The sequence below is a fragment of the Rattus norvegicus genome, chromosome 12, assembly GCF_036323735.1.
Source record: "Rattus norvegicus strain BN/NHsdMcwi chromosome 12, GRCr8, whole genome shotgun sequence".
Classification (NCBI taxonomy): Eukaryota; Metazoa; Chordata; class Mammalia; order Rodentia; family Muridae; genus Rattus; species Rattus norvegicus.
Genome location: NC_086030.1, coordinates 47,496,663 through 47,516,954, shown reverse-complemented (window position 1 = coordinate 47,516,954; position 20,292 = coordinate 47,496,663). Strand labels below are relative to the sequence as shown.

At 48.6% G+C, this 20,292-nt stretch overlaps 1 protein-coding gene across 13 annotated transcripts in view; it reads right to left on the bottom strand.

The window, feature by feature from the left end:
- Nucleotides 1-20,292, bottom strand: part of Git2 (GIT ArfGAP 2) — a 40,883-nt gene that overhangs the window by 14,278 nt on the left and 6,313 nt on the right. For 3 of the 13 annotated variants that reach the window (XM_006249445.5, XM_063271360.1, NM_001005553.1), the window contains exons 4-14: nt 19,943-20,048; nt 18,160-18,246; nt 17,924-18,054; nt 15,114-15,208; nt 9,648-9,693; nt 8,625-8,676; nt 5,964-6,036; nt 5,618-5,715; nt 4,561-4,672; nt 2,097-2,239; nt 103-252 (exon numbers count right to left, since the gene is read on the bottom strand). In XM_006249445.5, coding sequence (XP_006249507.1) covers nt 103-252; nt 2,097-2,239; nt 4,561-4,672; nt 5,618-5,715; nt 5,964-6,036; nt 8,625-8,676; nt 9,648-9,693; nt 15,114-15,208; nt 17,924-18,054; nt 18,160-18,246; nt 19,943-20,048 — 1,093 coding nt within the window. The remainder of the gene's footprint in view (nt 1-102; nt 253-2,096; nt 2,240-4,560; nt 4,673-5,617; nt 5,716-5,963; nt 6,037-8,624; nt 8,677-9,647; nt 9,694-15,113; nt 15,209-17,923; nt 18,055-18,159; nt 18,247-19,942; nt 20,049-20,292) is intronic. The other 10 variants (XM_063271354.1, XM_063271357.1, XM_063271355.1 and 7 more) reach the window with 5 other exon arrangements.

Sequence of the window (20,292 nt, the reverse complement as noted above, 5' to 3'; positions counted from 1 at the left end):
GTATGTCTAGGCCTATTACAGTAAATGTTTTTCTTCCCTCTGACCACAAGCATGGCGACTGGGATCAACGCGTCGACCGTCCTGGCATTTATGACATGTTACCTTTTTCTGCATAATTCTCAGCTCGCCACTCAGGTTGTTATTCACCTTCATTAGCTGCTGTCTCTTGGCCTCAGAAGCCACTAGGGCGTGTTTGACCTCCATAAACTCCTGCACAGTGACTGGTCCATCTGACAAATCTGAATCTAGGCTCTAAAAATAAATCGGGAAAATGTTCACAATCTGAGATGATAATGGCAGACTAACAGCTCAAGAACGTCAATCTCTGGCCACGCCAGCTGAACTGCAAGGTAAACCGAATGAAAGGCAGGGGCCCTGCAGGGCTCTGACACTGCACCAGAGCTTCCCAAAGGAGCAGGCAGGGCGCTGCAAACCTATGTGCACACTGCTGTCTAAGGTCTGTCCTGACCTGCATACACTGTCCGTGCCAATGTAAAGAACTCACTCTTCCATGAATTCATTCATTCACTCCACACTACCTATTGAATATCAGGCAATTTCCAGAGGGCTATAAGAGAGACAGAGACTGCCGCGTCCATGGCGTTCATATCCCGGCAGCAGAGAGGGAAGAACTAACTACTGCGGCAGGACTGAGGGACTGAGTGCTGTGGAGACAGACAATGGAGCGGGTGGGGCACAACAGCTGACTGGGTTGCACGGGAAGGAGCTGGGCGAGCTGTGAGGCATGCTGGGGAGCTGAGGGCTTTGGTGAGTGCTGGAGGAGAGGGTCCAACAGCAGCAGAGCTCAGCTAGAGGTCGGAGGGGACGACAGGAGCCCAGTCAATCAGTGGAGGTTCTATCCCTGACGGCCTGGTAATGATCTTGGCTGTCACTAAGTGGACTGGTATGAGGCAGTCCAGGCAGGGGTGTCCCAATGTAAATGTAAAACAGCAAATGCTGGACACGTCTAAGTCCTTCTCCCTGCTTCAAACCTGCAGACTTCAGCCTAGCTTCTTGTTTATTTATTACTCAGTGTCTGTGGAGTGCCTATCTGGGTCAGTCCTGGATTCAGCCTGCAGTGGGGTGGGGCCTTTTTTTTTTTTAAAACATTTATTTATTATGTATACGTCATACAGCTTTCTGCCTGCATGTATGCCTGCAGGCCAGAAGAGGGCATCAGATCCCATTACAGATGGTTGTGAACCACCATGTGGTTGCTGGGATTTGAACTCAGGACCTCTGGAAGAGCAGACAGTGCTCTTAACCGCTGAGCCATCTCTCCAGCCTGGGGTGGGGCCTTCTAGACCCCTTGGCCCTCTACCCTACTCATTGAACAGTGGCTTGGTCTCTGTCATGGGGCCCCCCTGGCCTAAGCCCCGAGGCAGCTCTGCACTGCCCTGTAGAACTCAGCTCCTGACTGAGGTGTCCTGAATCTCCACACTGTGTGTGACTCTTTAGGCTGCTCCTACTCATGACCAGCCTTCTCCCAAGGCTGTGGCCGTTCCTTCTATCTTCCCAGACTTTCTTGTTTCACCTTCTACACAGGGCACAGGTCAGCACTTCTGCAAGGCCTTGTTTCAGAGCCCTGCATTGTCAAGACCTCCTCTCCTGATGCTCTCTCTCTTCCAACTTCCTCACCTTGTCTGTACTTTTGATGCACACCACCTATGCGGTCTATGTTCTACTGTCCCCTCTTCCCCATCAGTGATGTCGTCAGGGGAGGAGCCAAGCACACTGGAAGGATTAACACCCAGAGAAGCCACTCAACACATGCTTTTCTTTGAGTCGAGGCTGATCCTTCACTTGCTTGGGGACAAAGAGCCTTATTTTCAGAGCACTTATTTCATTATCTTTGCTTGGCTGGAGGTAGCAGTGAACCCTTTCCCCTCTACAGCGTCTTCCAAGGCCTAGCCCTGCACTTTGGCCAGTTTTAGTTCTTCTGCTATGTGTACGTGCGCTTTTCCTGGTAGTGCTGGGAACGAAACTCAGGGCCTTGCACATACTCGGTGAGCACTCTGCCATGCAGCTACAGCCCCAGGGTGAGAACGAGCTTTAAGAGGGGGCATGTGTGTCCTGTGTGAGGAGTGTCCTCTCACCTTCTGCCGGTTTGTCCTGCTTGCTCTGGTCTCCACGTCTGTGTCTTCATCTGAGGCCACGCTGTCATAGTCTGGCTGGTCATTGTCCTGGCTCTCAGTGCTGTGCTGGTTACTGACTGTTCTCAATATGAGTTCCACATTGTCTGTTCACAGGAGGAGGAAAACTATTTCAGACTTAAAATACACTTTCCCTTCTAAAAGACCACCATGATGACTTTCTGGCTTAGCCACAGAAAGAGTAACACTGCATTCACACCCAGAGGTTGATCAAAACAGGCGGCTTAACCGACACAGAGCAGCTCAAGTGCTTCCCATTCACCTGTCGAGCTCAGACAGGCCCCATCGCTCCACACTGTAGAAGTAAGGGGAAGGAAGGCAAGTGGACTGTGCCGTGCACACAAAGGACGGCAAGTTCAACAGGAAGCTCTGGGCATGGAGACACTCGCCTTCAATCCCAGCACCAGGAAGAGGCAGGCGATTCCTACAGTTTAGAGGTCAGCCTCATCTACTAGTGAGCTCCAGGACAGCCAATGCTATATTCTGTGCCTCAAAAATAAACCAACTAAACCACAGAAAGCACAGCCTAGAAATCAGTGTAAAGAATAGGGACATAGTGGTCGGTCATCTAAGTCCAGGCTGGGAGACAGAGGAGAGGATACTGGATCACGTGGACACACACATACGTCAGTAGTGTCCATTCCACAGACGGGAGGGGACACACTCTTGCACATTTAGAACAAGTGTTCGGAAACCTCCGAAGACTCTTGGTTTACTTGAGGCAACTCAAGTTATGCTCCAATTTGCAATGATCTTTTACAGAGCTTCATCTGGACAGTGAATTCTTATTTCTTAAGAGGTACTGGTCCTATTTAACGTTTACAGTAAATCTTTAACATGCACCTGCATGCCAATAGAGGTAAAAAAGACTGACTGCAGAGGCTGTAGCCACTCGTGACGGCTGGCCTGTTTTTCTCTACTCATTGTTCTAAGCATGTACGCACACATAAGGTCTTGCCCTAAAAGCTTGTCACTGAGGTTCCTAGAGGAGACAGAGGACTACAGTTCCTGAGACCGCTGGTCACAGCCTTTCACGAGCCAATCAACACACATCCTTGTTTCACACGCCTCTGTTTAAGGGCGCCCTATGTAACACACACTGTGGATCCATGACCATGACTTGAGGACAACAGCATTTCAACTCGCGCTAGGAAGACGCTTACTGACCACACAGCTCCCCACAGCGTCCTCTCAGCCTCCTTGCACCCACGGACATGGTTCAACACCACCCACTGAGCTTCAAGCCTTTACTCAAGCAGTGAAATCACCAACGAAAAGTATGAGAACTCGGACAGACATGGCCACTGACACAGTGAAACCAAAACATGCAGGAAGGTGCCAGCCTCAACCCCAGCCAGAAATCCAGAGATGAGCTTTGGTCAAGTATCAGATGTGCCGGCGAGGAGCAACTCCATGTGTCTGTTCATCTGGGTAGGGCATCGTGCCCTGGACGGTCGCTATCTAAACACTTACCTTACACACAGAGACTGCACCAGGCCATTAGAACCATCACTAAGGACTCCTGGGAGATGTCTGTATTCTAATCGTGTAGCTGTTGCTCTAGAGGTGATTATTTTGTTGTTCCTAGTGTTTTTGACATTATACACAATATGAAACATCTGATCATTTCTCTTTTAGAGTGGGCATATTTTGAGGTTTCAAAGTTATACAAAACCTCCAGACTGTACCTTCGCCAATTTAATACACCTTTTCAGGACGGTTTTACTCTTGGTTGAATTAAAAGAATCAAATTCCTTAACAAGCAAGGGGAACACAAATTATTGTTAGTTAGTGATTCCTGCCTTAGGGGAGTATGATATTAACTGGAGCCTGAATGTTTATGGTATAAGTATCTTGTTTAAGTACCTCAAAATAAAAAGGCATAGTTCCCGTATCTATAAAAAAAATCAAGAACAAACTTACAGGCTGGCTATGAGGAAGTGGGTCCTATGTCTGGAGACAGGACCTCTAAGAGCCATCCTGAAACACATGTTCGGCGGGCACCCCAGCACCCCAGTGCTTGCTACAGAGACCTGCCATTCACAGCAGGAAACGGTAATCACTCAGAGGCAGAGGTTCTGAATTAAGTGACCACAGGGAATACAGCTGTGGTCAAGAGTCTTCCTCTCCTTATTCATGTCCCTCAGAAAATGTTAGGCTTTCGGGTTAACTTTGAGGAGCCAATTCTATGGGAAAGAAGTGATCAGGAAACACATCTAAGCTGAGTCTGAATAATTCTTAGTGATTTCGTGGCACTCCTTATTCTTCAGGGCTCCAGCAGGTACCTTTCTGTCAGAACGCATCATCGAGGAGGCTCTCAGCAGGGGCTGTACTTCCCTCGCCTCCAGCTCTGGACTGAACAGCGTGTCCTAGAAGGCCCCAGGCACTCTCAGGGCTGGACACTTGCCTTTTGACCTGGAGAGAGGACTGCCTTGCTGTCTCCTCTTGGCGTCACTGAGGATGTCGATGACCAGTGTAGCAAATTCATGGGCATTAAACCGAGCTAATTTCTGTCTGCCCTAAGGGTGAGAGAGAATGGGCAGTATTATCCAGTGTAAGAGTGTAAGCACGGACAGCGGTGGCGACCACCCAGGATGCAGCTTACACCAAGGGTCTCCAGCTCAGTCACATGAACTCGGTCCCCATCACTCTCTAACCAACACCAATGGTTCCTGCGGCAGCGGCTTCAAACCACTTACTTCAGAGAACTTAACGTCTACACTTTTACAGCACAGATTACTGTTATGAATGAAAATAAAGTGGTTCTGGCTGGATGTGCAGCTCACTGGGGGAACACATGACAAGCAATTATAAGGCCTCAATCCTCAGAGCTGCCAGATTAGAACTCACAGTTCTATTCCCACTGATTTAATGTGAAGTGAGTGAGACGGGAATCTGGGGGAAATCTCGCTTTAGGGATAAGGTAGTAGACTGGACATGGGTCCGCTCTTACAGGCAGCCACTGGTCAGAAGTAAATCCTCTGCTCAAGTCTCCTCCCTGTCAGAGGCTGAGGCTCCCTTCAGTGTTCTACTGTTATAGACAGCACACCAGGGGAAACCACATGTATAAACCCACTTTAATTTTATTGGAAATATTCTTAAATGAGGATTCCTTTGCACAAGGAGGGATTTACTTAAATCTGAGGCTTCTGATCAACTAAAAAGCAAATTCCTTCCCTTTGTTCTCTCCACTTTCCTCCCACCATCTTTGTCATGGTCTTGCTATGTAGCCCAGGCAAGCTTTCAGCTTGAGGTCCCCCCGTCCCAGCTTCCTGAGCCCCAGGATCCCCCCAGAAGCCAACAAGGCACCCACAAGCTTGTGGGTGATACCCAGAGTCTCCTTTACTATCGTCTCTCATTTTCTTCTCACAAGTGTACGCTGTTTATGTGCAGGATACTCAACACCATGACATCAGTCATTCCCCAAATAGCACTATTAGCAAATTTCATACAGAGCCACTTGCCTGGTTTCGTGTCGAGGAGTACTCAGGGTTGACCGGAAGAAAGGGAACGACGGTTGTCTCAGTTACCAAGGTGCTGTGGTTTTGCGTGGCAAGCCAGACTAGCCGGAAGAAAAGAGCCAAGAGACAGAATCTCATCACACCTGCGGTGCCATGGCTCTGCTGGGAGGCATGGCTCATGCACTGAGGGAGACTGGGGAAGCACACTTGGAAGGCAGCACGTGCAAGAGTACATGTCTACACACGGGTTATGAGGACAGTAGCAACTGGGCAAGAAGAAACCAGGCTGGCCGCTGGCCACCGCCCGCTGGGAGCAGAAGCTTAGAGGGTAGGCCACGCGTTACGTCACCTGCATCAGTCTCTCGTCTGTCAACTTCATCGTACACATCCATGGCAAGTTCTTCAAACAAATGATTACTTAGCTGAAAGTAAAAATATCAGGAACACAAGGGACAACAATTAACGAGGACGCCTGTCACATCATCACCCTTTATCTCCAGTGTTCTACTCAAAGCCAGTGCCTGGTGACCGACATCGTTAGAACAACAGCGTTTTCTCAGGTCCCTCTCTTCCAACACACAGGCTACAGCCACAGAGAAGGCAAGAATGACTTACAAACCCTCTCAAACACAAGTTCCCATCCTGCTCCCTGTATTAGCCAGCACCCCAGAAGTCTCTGCTGTCCTGAGAACTTTTGTCTGCTCTACAACAGGAAGGGGTCCTACATCCCTGGCAGAGAAAGAAGACCCACAAGTGGGGATGGCGATGAAGCTCAATGTCGGATGACTGCTACACTGTGCAAGGCCCTGCATTAGGCGGTTGCACTGGTGGGGGTGGGTAAGGATGACGCTGTGTGGCACGCGTCTCAGCGAGGCTTCCTATCAAGCAAAGCAGAACGTGGCTCCCCAGTGTGGTATGGGGTGCAGCTCACAGCACATCCATACAGACCAGACTTTCCCACAGCAGCCGGGATCTGGGCGACTATCAAGGTCATCCCACTGAGACCAGCTGAAGCCACAGCCATGGATTCTGGCTCCTCTGTCTCATGAAACTCATCCTGCACCTCAACAGCTGTGGCCTCTCTACTCCCCCTGCCCTGTGTAAAACAGCAGGGTATGACATTCTGTCACTGTAGTTTCGAGAAAGAAAAAAAGACACAGGAGAAACAGAGGCTGAGCAAATACGCCAAACCTGGAGCCTGCGCTTGCAGAGAGCAAGGTGACTGAGGACTGAGGTGACTGAGGACTGAGGATGGCAGTCCCATCTCCTTTTAAGTTCCCTAGTGCACTCAAATTAACTTATCGTTCAAAATGACCCCATAAGAATCCTGCCAGGGCAGATGAGAAGGTCTCAGCGCTCGCACATGCCAGAACTCTCTAGTTTCTCCCTCCAGGGTTTGGACTGAAAGCTTTTCTGTTGTCACTAATGGTGACATGGGTGCTCTGCTGAGGGCTGGTGGCATCTTAGACATGGTGTTAGACACCATTCAGAGCCAGCAGCAAGGACAGCTAGAATTTACTCGTCTCACTTCACAGCGAAGGGATCGCGGAACAGGCATTATTAGCCTGAAGACTTTCAGAGTGTTAATGTTTCATAATTCAGGAATACATTGTTTTTATCTGTTATATCTCTCAGTTTTTCACTAGGGATGGAGGAGAGCATACAAGACAGACTCAGGGGATGAGTGCTGCCCTGCCCTTCCCTGCCCTGCTCAGAGGAGCCACCCATGAGGAGGAGGTCAGGGATGCACAGCAGGACAGACAGTGCTCCCTTCCCAGCACTTCTGTGCTCTGGGGCTGACGTGAGCCGGGTCAGTCTGACACACAGCCTAAGGTTTTACAGGCACAGGAAACTATGCCAGGTATTTATTTAATGCCCGCCCCATGTCAGGTATTACAGGCATGACCTCAGGCTCCATGTGATATCCACCCAGCCAACAGACAGAGGAAGGGGGGGCCTGACGCCATGTATGACACTTGCAGCCTACCAGGAAGCACACGGCAAGCATACACTTGACACGTTGTTATCTCAGCATGTGACTTCCTCAATTTAAGAAAGGCACGACACACTCAAACACACATAGATACAGAACACAGAGACATCAAACAAATTGCATAACCATTTATTTCACAGTGTAATTAAGTACTAGCAGGAATAAATTCACTTACGTGATAGTGACACCCTACGTGGCTATAAAAATCTCCGTGAAAGGGAAGGAGGGGAACCACAAAGCAGGAAATCGGGCTTTACCTACACACTCAAGCTCTAAGTCCAAGAGGAGCCAGACAAGGCAAACACACAGGCACAAGTCCTGCAGCAGGGCTCCAAGGCAGGGACTTCTGTGCTCAGAGAGCTGCTTCACAGAGCTGCCCCAACAGTGCACGTACACCTAACCAGGGGGAAGTAGGCTGGTGCCTAAGGGTTAAAGACAAGAAGAAGCAAAGGCTCTTGGTTCTGACCCAGGAGGCACTGAGGACAGGTAAGGAGTGAAATCTCACAAGGTGAGCAGGAAGCACCAGGCGAGACTTCATGGGAAAGACGGACACAGGGCCTCTTGCAAATAATGCAGAAAGATTAAAGTGATCTTATGGCCCACAGGCCTGGGCAAACTCTGAGATCACGAGCTTTCAGCAGCATAAACTGAAGAAGCTGGAGGAACGGCATCTGAGGGCGGCAGAGTGTCACTGCCCTACCAGCAGCAGCCATCACACGTGCTTAGTGAGTGCCCACATGAGTGAGGGGCAAATGTCAAGGAAGGGCACCCACACCCCAGGACCCTGAGACACACCGTCTTGAAAACAATCCTATACTATCCCAGGCAGGGGCTGCGTTTTTGACAGACAAGATGGCAGGTTGTTTGAGGTGGTCAGAGAACTGGATGTACCAACGTGCTCTGCTCTTCCCTGCTGCACACAGACCCAACAGCACGCGTCTAACTTAACACTAGCAGGTAACTCTGACAACAGGGACCAGCAGGGGCTCCATAGGGTTCCAGAGAAGAGATACTCACAGACTGAAGTTTCTTCTTGGCAGCTTTTGCCAACTCAGACAAATCCAGGCTGCTAAGAAAATGCACAAAACCATTAAGCAAGTACACAGAAGGGCCCTGTGACCTCACTAGGAGATTAAGACGCCCACGGGGTGAGATATCACTGTTTTCGGAACCATTCTATAGCTGAAGAGTCACTGAAGACATAACCATTTGGTCAGGACTGCTAGAAACCCACAGTCAGGTAACACAATAAAGAGACACTGCCCCACAGCTGGATGACAACAGCTGGGTGACATCTGCTCATCAATTCATCTCTAGGCCTTGGGGTGGGGCTCAGTGGGAAAGTGTTTGTCCAATGTGTGAGCCACTGAGCTGCATCCATGGCACAAAGAAAAAGGCAAGACAAAACGGAGAGGAAAGAGAAAAGGCAGAAAGACAGGCTCACGGCTAGTCAGCAGTGAGTCACCTTGTCAGCTCTGGCAGCGCTGGCCCAACAGGGCTTCAGGGTTCACTGCGGTAGTAACAGTCATTGTACCTTACAGCTGGGCCAGCAGCTGAGGGCTCTTTTACTCAGCTCATGAACTAAGGATGGCTTTTGTTTTCAAACATTTTGAGTAGAGAAGGAAAAAGAACATCAATTTCTCAAAATGTAAAATTTCATCCAGCCTGTAACCCTAACCCACTGACACTCCAGAGGACATGCTGGCAGCCTGACAGGCTGACAGCTCCAAGATGAATGTAAACTGTGCCAGCCTCTGTCAGAGACAGAGCATCCCGTGCTTCCCGACACAGAAACACCTGTGAATATGACACCAACACCAGACAACCAGACACACAGTGTGGTATCACTGGCTAGTACGCATGTCATCTGGGCTCTTCCCAGCTAGGTTTCACACGGTGCTTTACTTACAGCCGTCTTATTTCCAAAGTGTATAGCCATAAAAGAGAGAAATGTATGAGCTCTGTTAAACACAACATATAATACACTCGAATACTGTAAACCAAGGCGATTCAGGGCAGATAAACTAAACTGGTCCTTACCTGTCTGCCATCTGAGGGATTATAAAGTGCTGTCCGTTTTTATGATCTGAAACAGAAGCCAGTTTTGCTCAGATCAATTTTGAGATCACCATTTTTTTGTCAGTTTAAGCTTCCCACTTACCCATGTTCCATAATCATGTGCCACACGGGAGAACAGGAAAATCTGAGACTGGACGCAAGTCCCCTGAGACCTGTCCAGTCTCAGACATCACTCAGTAAAGGACGCTGAGGAGCCAGGGTAGTTCAAAGCGGGCTCTGTCAGCCCATGGCGGCAGATGGCAGAGCTGCACTAAGCTTGGGAGAGGTTCAATCAAACAAGCGGTGGAAACGAGCCAGGGCTAGAGCAGGTGCGCTTTGCATGTGCTCTAGAGGGGCTCGACCTTGCCATCTGCTGAGTGACTGTGCCCTTACCCAGCTTTTAGAACACTGATTCACGTTCCAATGACAAAGCCACCCCAAGCGCCAACGTGCGCTTCTGTGTGCACTCAGTTTACCCTCCTAGGCCATGCCCGGGAGCGGGAGCACACGGTACACGTGAGTCTTACTTGGTAGGAGTGGCTGTCTTTAGCAGCTCTGGCGTTTTGCATTCTGAGCAGCAAGCAGAGTGCAGAGGCCATGCCTGCAGTCCCAGCACAAGGGAAGCTCAGTTAGAGGGACTGAGCTACACAGCGAGCTCTCCTGAGACAAACACTGAAGGCAGCAACCTTGCCCCTCTGAAACTGGCTGCCATGTGGGTGCTGGTACCAAGGCAATTTTCCAGCCCCCCCCTTCCTATTTTTTTAAATTCACTTATTTTATTGCACGTGCATTGGTGTTTTGTCTGTGTGCACGTCTGTGTGAGGGTGTCTTATTCCCCTGGATCTGAAGTTATAGACAGCTGTGATCTGCCATGTGGTTGCTGGGAATTGAACTCAGGACCTCTGGAAAGGGAGATTATAATATATAAACTTTTTTAAAAAGATGTGTTTACTTTGTGTATGAGTGCTCTGTCTGTATGTACACCCACACGCCAGAAGAGGGCATCAGATCCCATGACAGATGATCACGAGCCACCATGTGTTTGCTGGGATTTGGACTCAGGACCTCTGAAAAACAGACAGTGCTCGTAACTGCTGAGCCACCTCTCCAGCTCTATAGATAGCCTTATGTCTGCTCATTTACACACTTATATACATTTCCTCCCCAACCCCTGTGGCAGTGCTAGGAACCCAACCCAGGGCATCAGGCTTCATGTGTGCTGCAAACACTCACAGCCCTGTAAAACGGTATTTTTCAAGAAGTTGAATTTTTTATCTCAACACATCCCATTAAAGAAAATGTCAGGTTCAGGAACTAGGAAGAGCGGCTGGAGAGACGGCTCAGCATGAAGAGCGCTGACTGCTCTTCCGAAGGTCCTGGGTTTCTTACACAGTGGACAGCTCGGCTTTTGTCCTGTAGCCCTCTCCTGACGCTCCTGCTTACGTGGTCTCTTCAGATCGTTAGCAGTCAATGCAAAGACAGTTTTGGATGTGTGTGGTTGGATTTATGTCATTTGTTACTTTCTGCTTAAGCTTCAGGTTTTTTCCTTTTTGTTGTTTTTGAATATTTTTAATAAATATCTTTCAATTATATGAGTACTGCTTAACGATGTGTTTTGTTTTGTTTTTAAATTTATCTCTAGGGTTTCTGACCCCACATTTCTGTCTGTCTTTCAGTGGCTAAGTAAGCTTGCATACTTAGAAGCTTTCCTGCTTCAAGCGGAACGTAGGGGTGCTGTGTGCCCTGCTTTGCTCACTTTCTCCGTCCTCCGCGCAGCCCCGTAGTCTGCTGTACCCTGCATGACGGAGCCTCTGCTGTCAGCTGCCACCTAGGGCTGCAGCCAGGGCTGCTCTGCTCCCATGCACCTCTTGCTGGGGCTGCCCTCCCATCCTACAACATCTCCACGATGGCCCCAGGCCCACGCTGACCTGAGGAAACCTCTCTAGTTCTGCTGCTAGATAAATTTCCTTCATTTTACAATGTGTTTAATTTGCCTTCGTGATAAAGGCTTTGCTGGGTATGGAGCCCTAGGCCAGCAATTCTTTTCTTTGGCCACCTAAATAATCATTCCTTTTAATTTAAACTAAATTCCATCAGATTTCCTTTTCCTCTCAGTGACTTTTGAGACGCACCGGGGCAACGGTGGGATGCTCAAAAAGTTGGCACTTCAGATGTACGCACAGAAATCTATGCCAAATACCCCACAATATTAATTAAGTAAAAATCTGAAACTTGTACCATCCTAGGTCCTGGGTACTTCAGATAAAGGATATTCAAAGCTCGACGTGTGAAATACCAGACTGACGTCTGTGAGTGTCTTCAATGCTAGCTTTCAGTAGCTGGATGCTGATGTGTCTCGTGCTGCTTTCTGTTCATTCACCTTCTTTGGGTGGTGGTATTTCCTATGTGGGCACGCAGAGGCCAGATGCTGGCACAGTCGTCTTCTCAATCACTTCTCTACCCTAGTATTCTTACTGTATGAAACATGCATTTTATTATGTGTACATGTGTTTTCCCTACACATCTACACATGCGGTACTTGTGCTTGGTGCCTGCCTCTGCCTCTGCCTCCAAGTGCTGAGATTTAAAGGTATGAACCCCACTTCTACTGCTTTAAAAAATTAATTTTGAGATTACAATTACATCATTTTCACTTCTTTCCCCCTGCAAACTCTGAGACACCCTCCTTGCTCCTTCAAACACATAGCCTCTTTCCATCAGTAATTGCTATTGTTGCACATATGTACATGCCACCACTGTATGCATAATGCACAGACCACCACCATATACATATATGCACAGACCACCACTGTATGCACATATGCACAGACAACCACTGTATGCACATATGCACAGACCACCACCATATGCATATATGCACAGACCACCACTGTATGCACATATGCACAGACAACCACTGTATGCATACATGCACAGACCACCACTGTATGCATACATGCACAGACCACCACTGTATGCATACATGCACATACCACCACCATATGGGTACATGCACAGACCACCACTGTATGAGTACATATACATTACCACCACTGTATGGTGAGACAGGGTCTCTTACTAAAACCTGGAACTTGTTAGACTCACTGGCCAGCAAAGCTCAGTGATTTCCCCAGTGGTGCCCCATACAGGCTTGTGGCCCATACCTGGCTTCCTACATGGATGCTAGAACCAAGCACAGGTTTTGGCTTGCAGAGCAAGTCCTTTATCTGCACAGTGTCCCCACCAATACGCCTAGTGCTCCCCACAGGTCCCGAGGCTGCTGCTGCTGGCTCTCCCTCGTGCTGGGACTGGGCCTTTTGCATGTCAGGTAACCACTCCACCATGAGCTAATCACACCTAGATGTAGATTTTCAACTTACATCTTGAACATTTCTAGCCCTCTACTAAACCTATTAATCTGGAGTTAATAGTTTAGGTACTGTAATTTTTTTTATTTTATTTTATTTATTTATTTTTTTTTTGACACAGTTTCTCTATGTAGCTCTGGCTGTCCTAGACCAGGTTAGCCTCAAACTCCAGAGTCTCAGCTGCCCCTGCCTCCATAACTAAAAGTGTGCACCACCACTGTCCCTGTAATTTTCATTTCTAACATCTCTACTCGAGTCTGCTATCTTATGTTTGCTGCTTTTCAGACCATGGTCTCACTAGCTGGTTAAACGTTTCTGACAATTCCAACAGGACAGCTCATGGGAGCTGACTCGCTATCATGTGCGTCACAGGGTCACTCGGGTCACTGGGTGGCCCATTCTCTTTACCTGCTGGCCCCAGGCCTAGTGTCTGTTCACCTAGTGTCTATTTTCTCCATGCAGCCCTTGACGTTTTCCTGGCTCTTTATCCTCTGAGTCACTGTGGATGGAATCTGGGATATTCTAAACATTGTACTGAGAGACTCTGGGTTTCTTCAAGAGCTATGTAAAGAGTTATTTCTGTTTCTAGAAGGCAAGAGAGCAGGCAGGACTTTGCCTGCTAAGCAGGCAGCTAGAGACACACAAACCATATCCTTTCACACTGGTGGCCAGACATTTAGACACCTGTGTTATATACACAATGCCACTGCTGTTATTATATACTGTGCTATATACACACTGCCATTACTGTTGCTACCTACCCACACCTCCGTTAGAAAGAATGGGAGATAAAATAAAACCACCCAGAGGAACCTTCTTCCTGTCAGTCTGCTTCAAGTCTCATTCCTCAAATTGGAAAGAAAAGGCCTCTTTGTACCTGCTGTGCAGCTCCAGATCACAGGCCACCAGCTTGACGGGACTTCAGGTCTTGCCATTCTTAGCTAGGATTTGGTTTTCAGAGCTGAACCCTCTGTGCATAGTTTTTAATTCCATTCAGAAGGAGAGATGGGCCAAAGTATGCTTGGTCCACCTTGCCCCCAAGTGCTCCTAATCCTACTGTACAAGCAGGGTAAGGAACCTCTGCACACATGCACGTGGGCGCTGTGCTGCAAACCCTGAGCCCATGAGGTGGCTCAGAATTAAAAGTACTTGATGCCACTTCTGACAATCTAAGTGTGATCCCCAGACACCACATGGTAGGAAAAGACTCCCACATGTTGAACTCTGCCCTGTGTGCACACCCCCATCCCGCAGTATGTGTTCCCCCACAAACATGTACTTTCCTGGGGTTGGCCATGTCTGTATAGGGCTGAAGAGACAAGGCTGTGGGCTTTGTGATTTCTGCTGCAGCTGTGTACTTTATTCAGCTCTGCTACTGTCCAGTGACTGCAACAGCAGGCATGGTTATCTCTCGGCAACACGTTACATAATAAAACTGCAGCTCACTGACTCCTGTCCAGATCACAAACAAGGCCAGGTAAAGGCCAGGCTCACACTGACAAGCTGCTCTGAGACAGCCGAGAAGTTTACACAACCACGTTCTGAAATGTTGTATAGCTCCCCTCTTTGTACAGGGTGTCGACCTGAGTGACCCTCTTTCCTTTATTAGTGTGGGTACTTAGAGATTTCCAGACTTATGAGAGGGATAAAGACTAATTTCATTTAATGAGGGAAGAGAGAATGAATGAACGGCCAAGGCAAGGTTCTGAAGAGCCAACAGGCTGTCCTGCCCTCAGCATTCTTCTGGTAATGATGGCTCTAGCTCTTCCCCTGCACGGTGTGTGGCATCAGGAGGGTTTGGAGGGAGAAAGGGCAGGGCAATGATGGAATTCGAGCGTCTCGAGAGTCGTGTGGGAAGCTTAAAACCAGCTGAAGGCACAGAGCAGTTGCAGGCCGAGCTGGGAGACACAGGAGATGCTATTTAAAATGCACAACAGAAACAACTAAAAATCCTGCAGTTATACTCTTCTTTCAATACAAACCCTGCTGACAATCTTCTACTTCTTTCTTTTCAAGTACAGACGCTGTCCTGACTTGTCCCTCCAGATTCAGGGTGAGCAAGGCTCCCCTCCTCACTCACCTGGTTTCCGGCCGCAGAGGTAGAAGGCCAGCCTGTCCGTCAGCTCGTACTGTATTTCTACGAGGCGTTCGGCCAGCTCACGGTGTCCTCCTTGCCTACCAAGAGAACAAAGTACCATTGACACAGCTCACAGTCCACTGGCCAAGCGAGAGCACAAAGCCCTCGAGACACCTGAGCAGCTTACCCAGCATGGCCGCCTGGAACGCTCTGCATGGCCGACTATCACCATCATCACTCTCAGTCCCTCTGTGAGCTGGTGCTCCCATCCACGATAGCCTCTAACCTTACGGATGTGTAAGAGTGCTTTCTATGCACTTAACGACTTATGAGAGGGATAAAAATTGACTTCATTTAACGAGGTAATGGAAGAGGTTCTCAATAGCTAACTGGTGTGCTCCCAGAATAGAGACCCTTGGGAATTCTGAATCAGTAAGGCAGGATGGCCCCAGGCGTCAACATTCTGGAGAAGCCCTTCCTTCACATGATCCTGATGGATGGCGTCAGTTGGCCTCAGATCAGTCTAGAAATCAGAAATCATTTCAAGGGCTTCAAGGCAGACTGACCCACTGCAGAGCTCACCCCTGTGGCTACTTCTGCCTCTTCGTCAACAGGAAACAGCATTTGCCTTTCTTAACTCACAGTCAAGCGGCTTGGACCCTTTCAGCACAGAAGTAAACGCTTATGCTAAGACCCTGCCCCTTGCCGAGTGCACAAGAGCCTGAGGTGACTGACAGGGTCTGCAGTGGGTTCTGGTTCTCTTTAAGATCAGTCTAGCTTCAGCTAGTTCCTCTTTCCACATGCTTTCGACCTGCTACACACGAGTCTAACAGTTCCTCAGGTTTGCCCTGGTGCACCTGGCACAGCTCTCTTGGTCTGGGTGAAACAGAGCAGCACGGTGGGTCCTCGGTGCTGATGAAGCACTGTGCACATCTCACGACCCCACACCTGTCTCCAGTCCCATCTCCATGGGGATGAACACTGTCTGTTCCCGCCTTCCACGGGGACTGCCTTTCCTCTCTGGAGAATCCTTTAGCTCCTCCTTTACATGCCCATATTCAATTGACTCCTCAAAGACCATCTGAAGGAAGGGAATCACTGGGCCACCACGAAGAAGCCTTACATACGTTCCATTTTCTGTAGGCATGTGGGCCCACGTGTGTGGATTCGCATGCATAAGGAGGCTCAAGGCTTACATCAGTTTACATCCTCCTGGACTACCCTCTATTTATCTTTGAGGCAGGGTCTTGACTGAACTAGAACTTGATGGTACAGCTAGTCTTGCTAGTCTCTGTCTCTGCCTACTCCAGCTAGAATACAGTAGGCCCCACTCCTACATGGCATTTGTGTGCATTCTGGGGACCTGAACTCTGATCCTCATGCCCATACAGCAAGTACTTTAATTAGTGAACCACAGCCCCTAACATGCGTTCTTTAAAATTTATTAAGTATGTGACTGTGTGCATCATGGTGTGTGTGTGGCTCAGGGGACAACTTCTGGGAGTGGGTTCTTCCTTTCTATCTTAGTGATGGAAGCAGGGTCTCTCTGCCATGCTGCACAGGCTAGGAGAGCTTGCTCACACTATGACTCTCCTCTCTCTGCCTCTCATCTGGCTGGGTTTACGGATGTGTGAAACCACACCTGGCTTTTCCTGTCGACCCCAGGAACCACACTCAGGTTGTTAGGCAGCAAGCTTTTCCAGACTGAAGCTTATGCGCTTTTTAAGACCCACTCCCAGCCGTGCATGGTAGTTCACACGTGTGACTGGAGTATGTGGAGGGTGGGCAGCACAAGCAGGAAGACCCTTGTGAATTACAGGGTCATACCCCGTCTTAAAAAGGAAAACAAAACATGGCTGACCATTTTGACAACAATTCATATATAATCTTGACTTGGTTTTTTCAAGTATTTCTTAATCACGTCTTCCAGAGAAGTAAGTGCTAGAACTCCAGGACAGACTTTTGTCATTACCCACTGCATGCACTGTGAGGTAGAACATGATCCTTCATAGTTAATAAAATAACAGGGAGAGAAGGAAAGTCGTCTCTCTCCCATCACTTAAATCTGCAGGTCTAAACATTTATCGGGCCTGTGAAGTCCCCTCATGCTCCAGCACATGGAGGTAGCAGGACATGGGCATGTGCCGCAGACCCAGGTTATGTGGACACAGTAACAAGTCTGTCCAAGATCTGCCTGCCTTAACCTTGCCCACAGCTGACAGGCCAGTGCTCTGGCTCTGTGCTGTTCCCAGCCCAGCTTTGCTCTTCATGCCTATAGGAAACAAGTCACTCAGCGAGCCGTTTCCTGAGTCTTTTCTAATTCTTTAACTTTTAAAATTAAGACTGATTTTTATGTATATAATGTTCTGCCTGCATGTAAGTGCACTGTGTGCGTGCCTGGTGCCTCGGAGGCCAGAAGAGAGTGCCGATCTCATGAAATTGGAGGTACAAATGAGGCACCACTGCTGGAAACTGAACCCTGAACCCCAGTTCTCAGCAAGAGCAGATGGCAATCTGAACCACTGAGCCCACTCTCTAGCCATCCCCACTCCCAGCTCCTGATCCCTGATCTGTACGCTATGACCTGAGAACCACTGGGCTATGAAGACTGGATGTTAGCCACACCAGCTAGGATTCTGCAATCCTCTCATCTGGCCTGTCTCAGCTGACACACATTTGAAACGTCTTCATCAACAAAATAATAGAATATAAATCTTTAACGGGGCTAAACACAAGCCATACACAGTGTAAGTCGCTTGGTCAACAAGGAACCCATGGTCAGCACGCAGTGCAGTGTAAGCTCAGCCCCTCACCTTGCATAGTCAACAGGAGTCTTCCCACTAGAATCGTGTGTGCCTGGGTCAGCTCCGTACACTGCCAGCAATTCAGCCTGTAGGATCTGTCCTGCTTTGGAGGCGACGTGGAGTGGAGTGCTTCCTTTTTCCTAAGAATTATTAATAAGTAGAGAAGAAGAGCAAACTAAGCAGACCCGGCTACCCAAACAAAACTCAGCTCCAGTCTAACATCTGAATAAGTGACATTTTCGTACAGGATGGAAGAAGTTGGCTTGGGCTCCTAACGACAACAGTCTCAGACAGGTCTCAAGATTCCCTGTTCTCACACTTGAATGGAGTTGCTGAAAAACAAACAGAAACACAGTCGTTGTCAAAGTCAGGAGCGATGTGCCAGAGCTGCTGGCCACTTATCTTAACACACTTTACATCAGTAAGAGATCTTTATTTGGCTCAGGAAAATGGGGGTGAGGCTGTTCACAATGGCTGCAGGCTGCAGGCAGGTCTGGTTTTTTTTTTTACCAACAAGGAGCTTGACCAGCAAAGGCCAGGCTGCCCAAATGCAGGCCTTGCCAGTAAGAGGTCAACCGTAAACCAAGCAAGCAGCACGAGAAAAGGTGATGTGGGGAATGGATTTCAAGGTCCATGCCCTCCCAGCTGTATGTTCTGAGAAAAACTCTGCACAGCCCCAAGCAGCCTGGGTGCTATGGTGCCCTCTGCCAGTAGGGTTATTGTGTGGACTGAAGGAGATGGGGAATGATTCAGAGCTCAGATGCTGCTACACTATTAATCTCTAGCTGCTGCCATAGCCCGGATCCCAGGGGCTCCAGTCTGTACATGCTGTTCGCCTGCTCACAGCACCCACTATCCATCTGCACGGTTCGTCCGTCCACACAGCGCTTTCACCAGGTTGCTCTTGTGGGAAACGGGCCTGTGCACACTAAATTCCTATCATCACAGAAACGCTTTCAAACTCCCAGAAAACAAACCGCCCTCCTTCAGGGCTGCTCTCCAACTTTCCTGACTGGTTCCGCGGGGCAGAGAAATCCATGTAACCAGTCTTTTTTTTTTTTTTTTTTTTTTTTTTTAAGATTTTATTTTTAACTATAAGTACATGTGTACATCAATGTACACATTGAGTGCAGGTGCCAACAGAGGGCAGAAGTGGGAGTCAGATCCCTGACTGGAGTGCTATGGTTTGAGTCGTCTGAGGGGGCTTCCATAGGAACAGCACATCTTCTTCATCACCGACCCATCTTTCCAGCCCAAGCCATCACCGTCTTCTTTTTATCTTCTTCTTACACACACATATTTTTACACAAGGACTCACTGTAGCCCTCGTTGGCCTAGAACTCACTATATCGACCAAGCTGGCCTTGAATTCATAGCTCTCTTGAATGCTGGGAACTAAAACAGATGTTTGCCACTATACCTAGCTATCAGTTTTTATTTGGTAGAAAGGGAAGCTATTTAGTCAGTAGAAAAATTCCTTACCTACATATACATATTGAGTGAGCATCTAGTTCAAAGCCCTGCTCCCAAACCCAGGATGTGCATTTCTATGGCACTTTAGAGACATCCACGGCCCGTGGAGAGAGCGAGCTCCCGCTCAGTGTAGCACACACTGCTGTGCTGCAGCTCTAGCCGCACTTCGCCTTCTGAAGACCTTCCAGCCTCTGGAGGCTGAAGCCTCGGGCCTCCTCCCTCTACTGCCCTGGTCTCAGATCCTGGGTCCTCTAGAAACACTGTTTTGAAATGGTTATTGTTTCCAAGTAAAGAACTTAGCAAAATCTATGTGAAATCTCTACCAAAAACTACAAATTAATTATCAATTAAATAAAAGTAAAAGAGGAAAAGTAATAGTTTCTTAGACACCCATTTCCCTCTATCTAGTACGTCCAGGGACAGGAGTGAATGCCACTTAAAGGAGAAAAGTCAGTTTATTTAAAGGCACGAAAGACATTTGTTTCTTCCAATACTACTTTAAGTGAAGCGACTGTCCCGCCAGGCCCCACAGCAGACTGTACAGGGTGCGCCCACCTTACTAAGATCTTTGGCAGTCACACTGTCGTCGTCACGGCAGGGCAATCTGTGTACAAATGCTAACATCTGATACTTGGCTCTGATGAATTCTGCTTTATTGGGGCTAGTGTGAAAACAAAAAGAACACAGTTCACTTACAGCTCTGGCACATTTCTCATTCTCTGTACTGTAAGAAGAGGAAGTGACCCACCCCCCGAACAGAGCTGTGATCCATTTCAGCACAGCAGAACGCCTCCACACTACACGCTACACACCTTTCTTCCCTCTGCCTTTCTCCAGTGAGCACCTGGAAGAGGCAGCATTTAACCCTGGGCCGCAGGCCAGGCACTGCCCGAATGCGGCGGCTT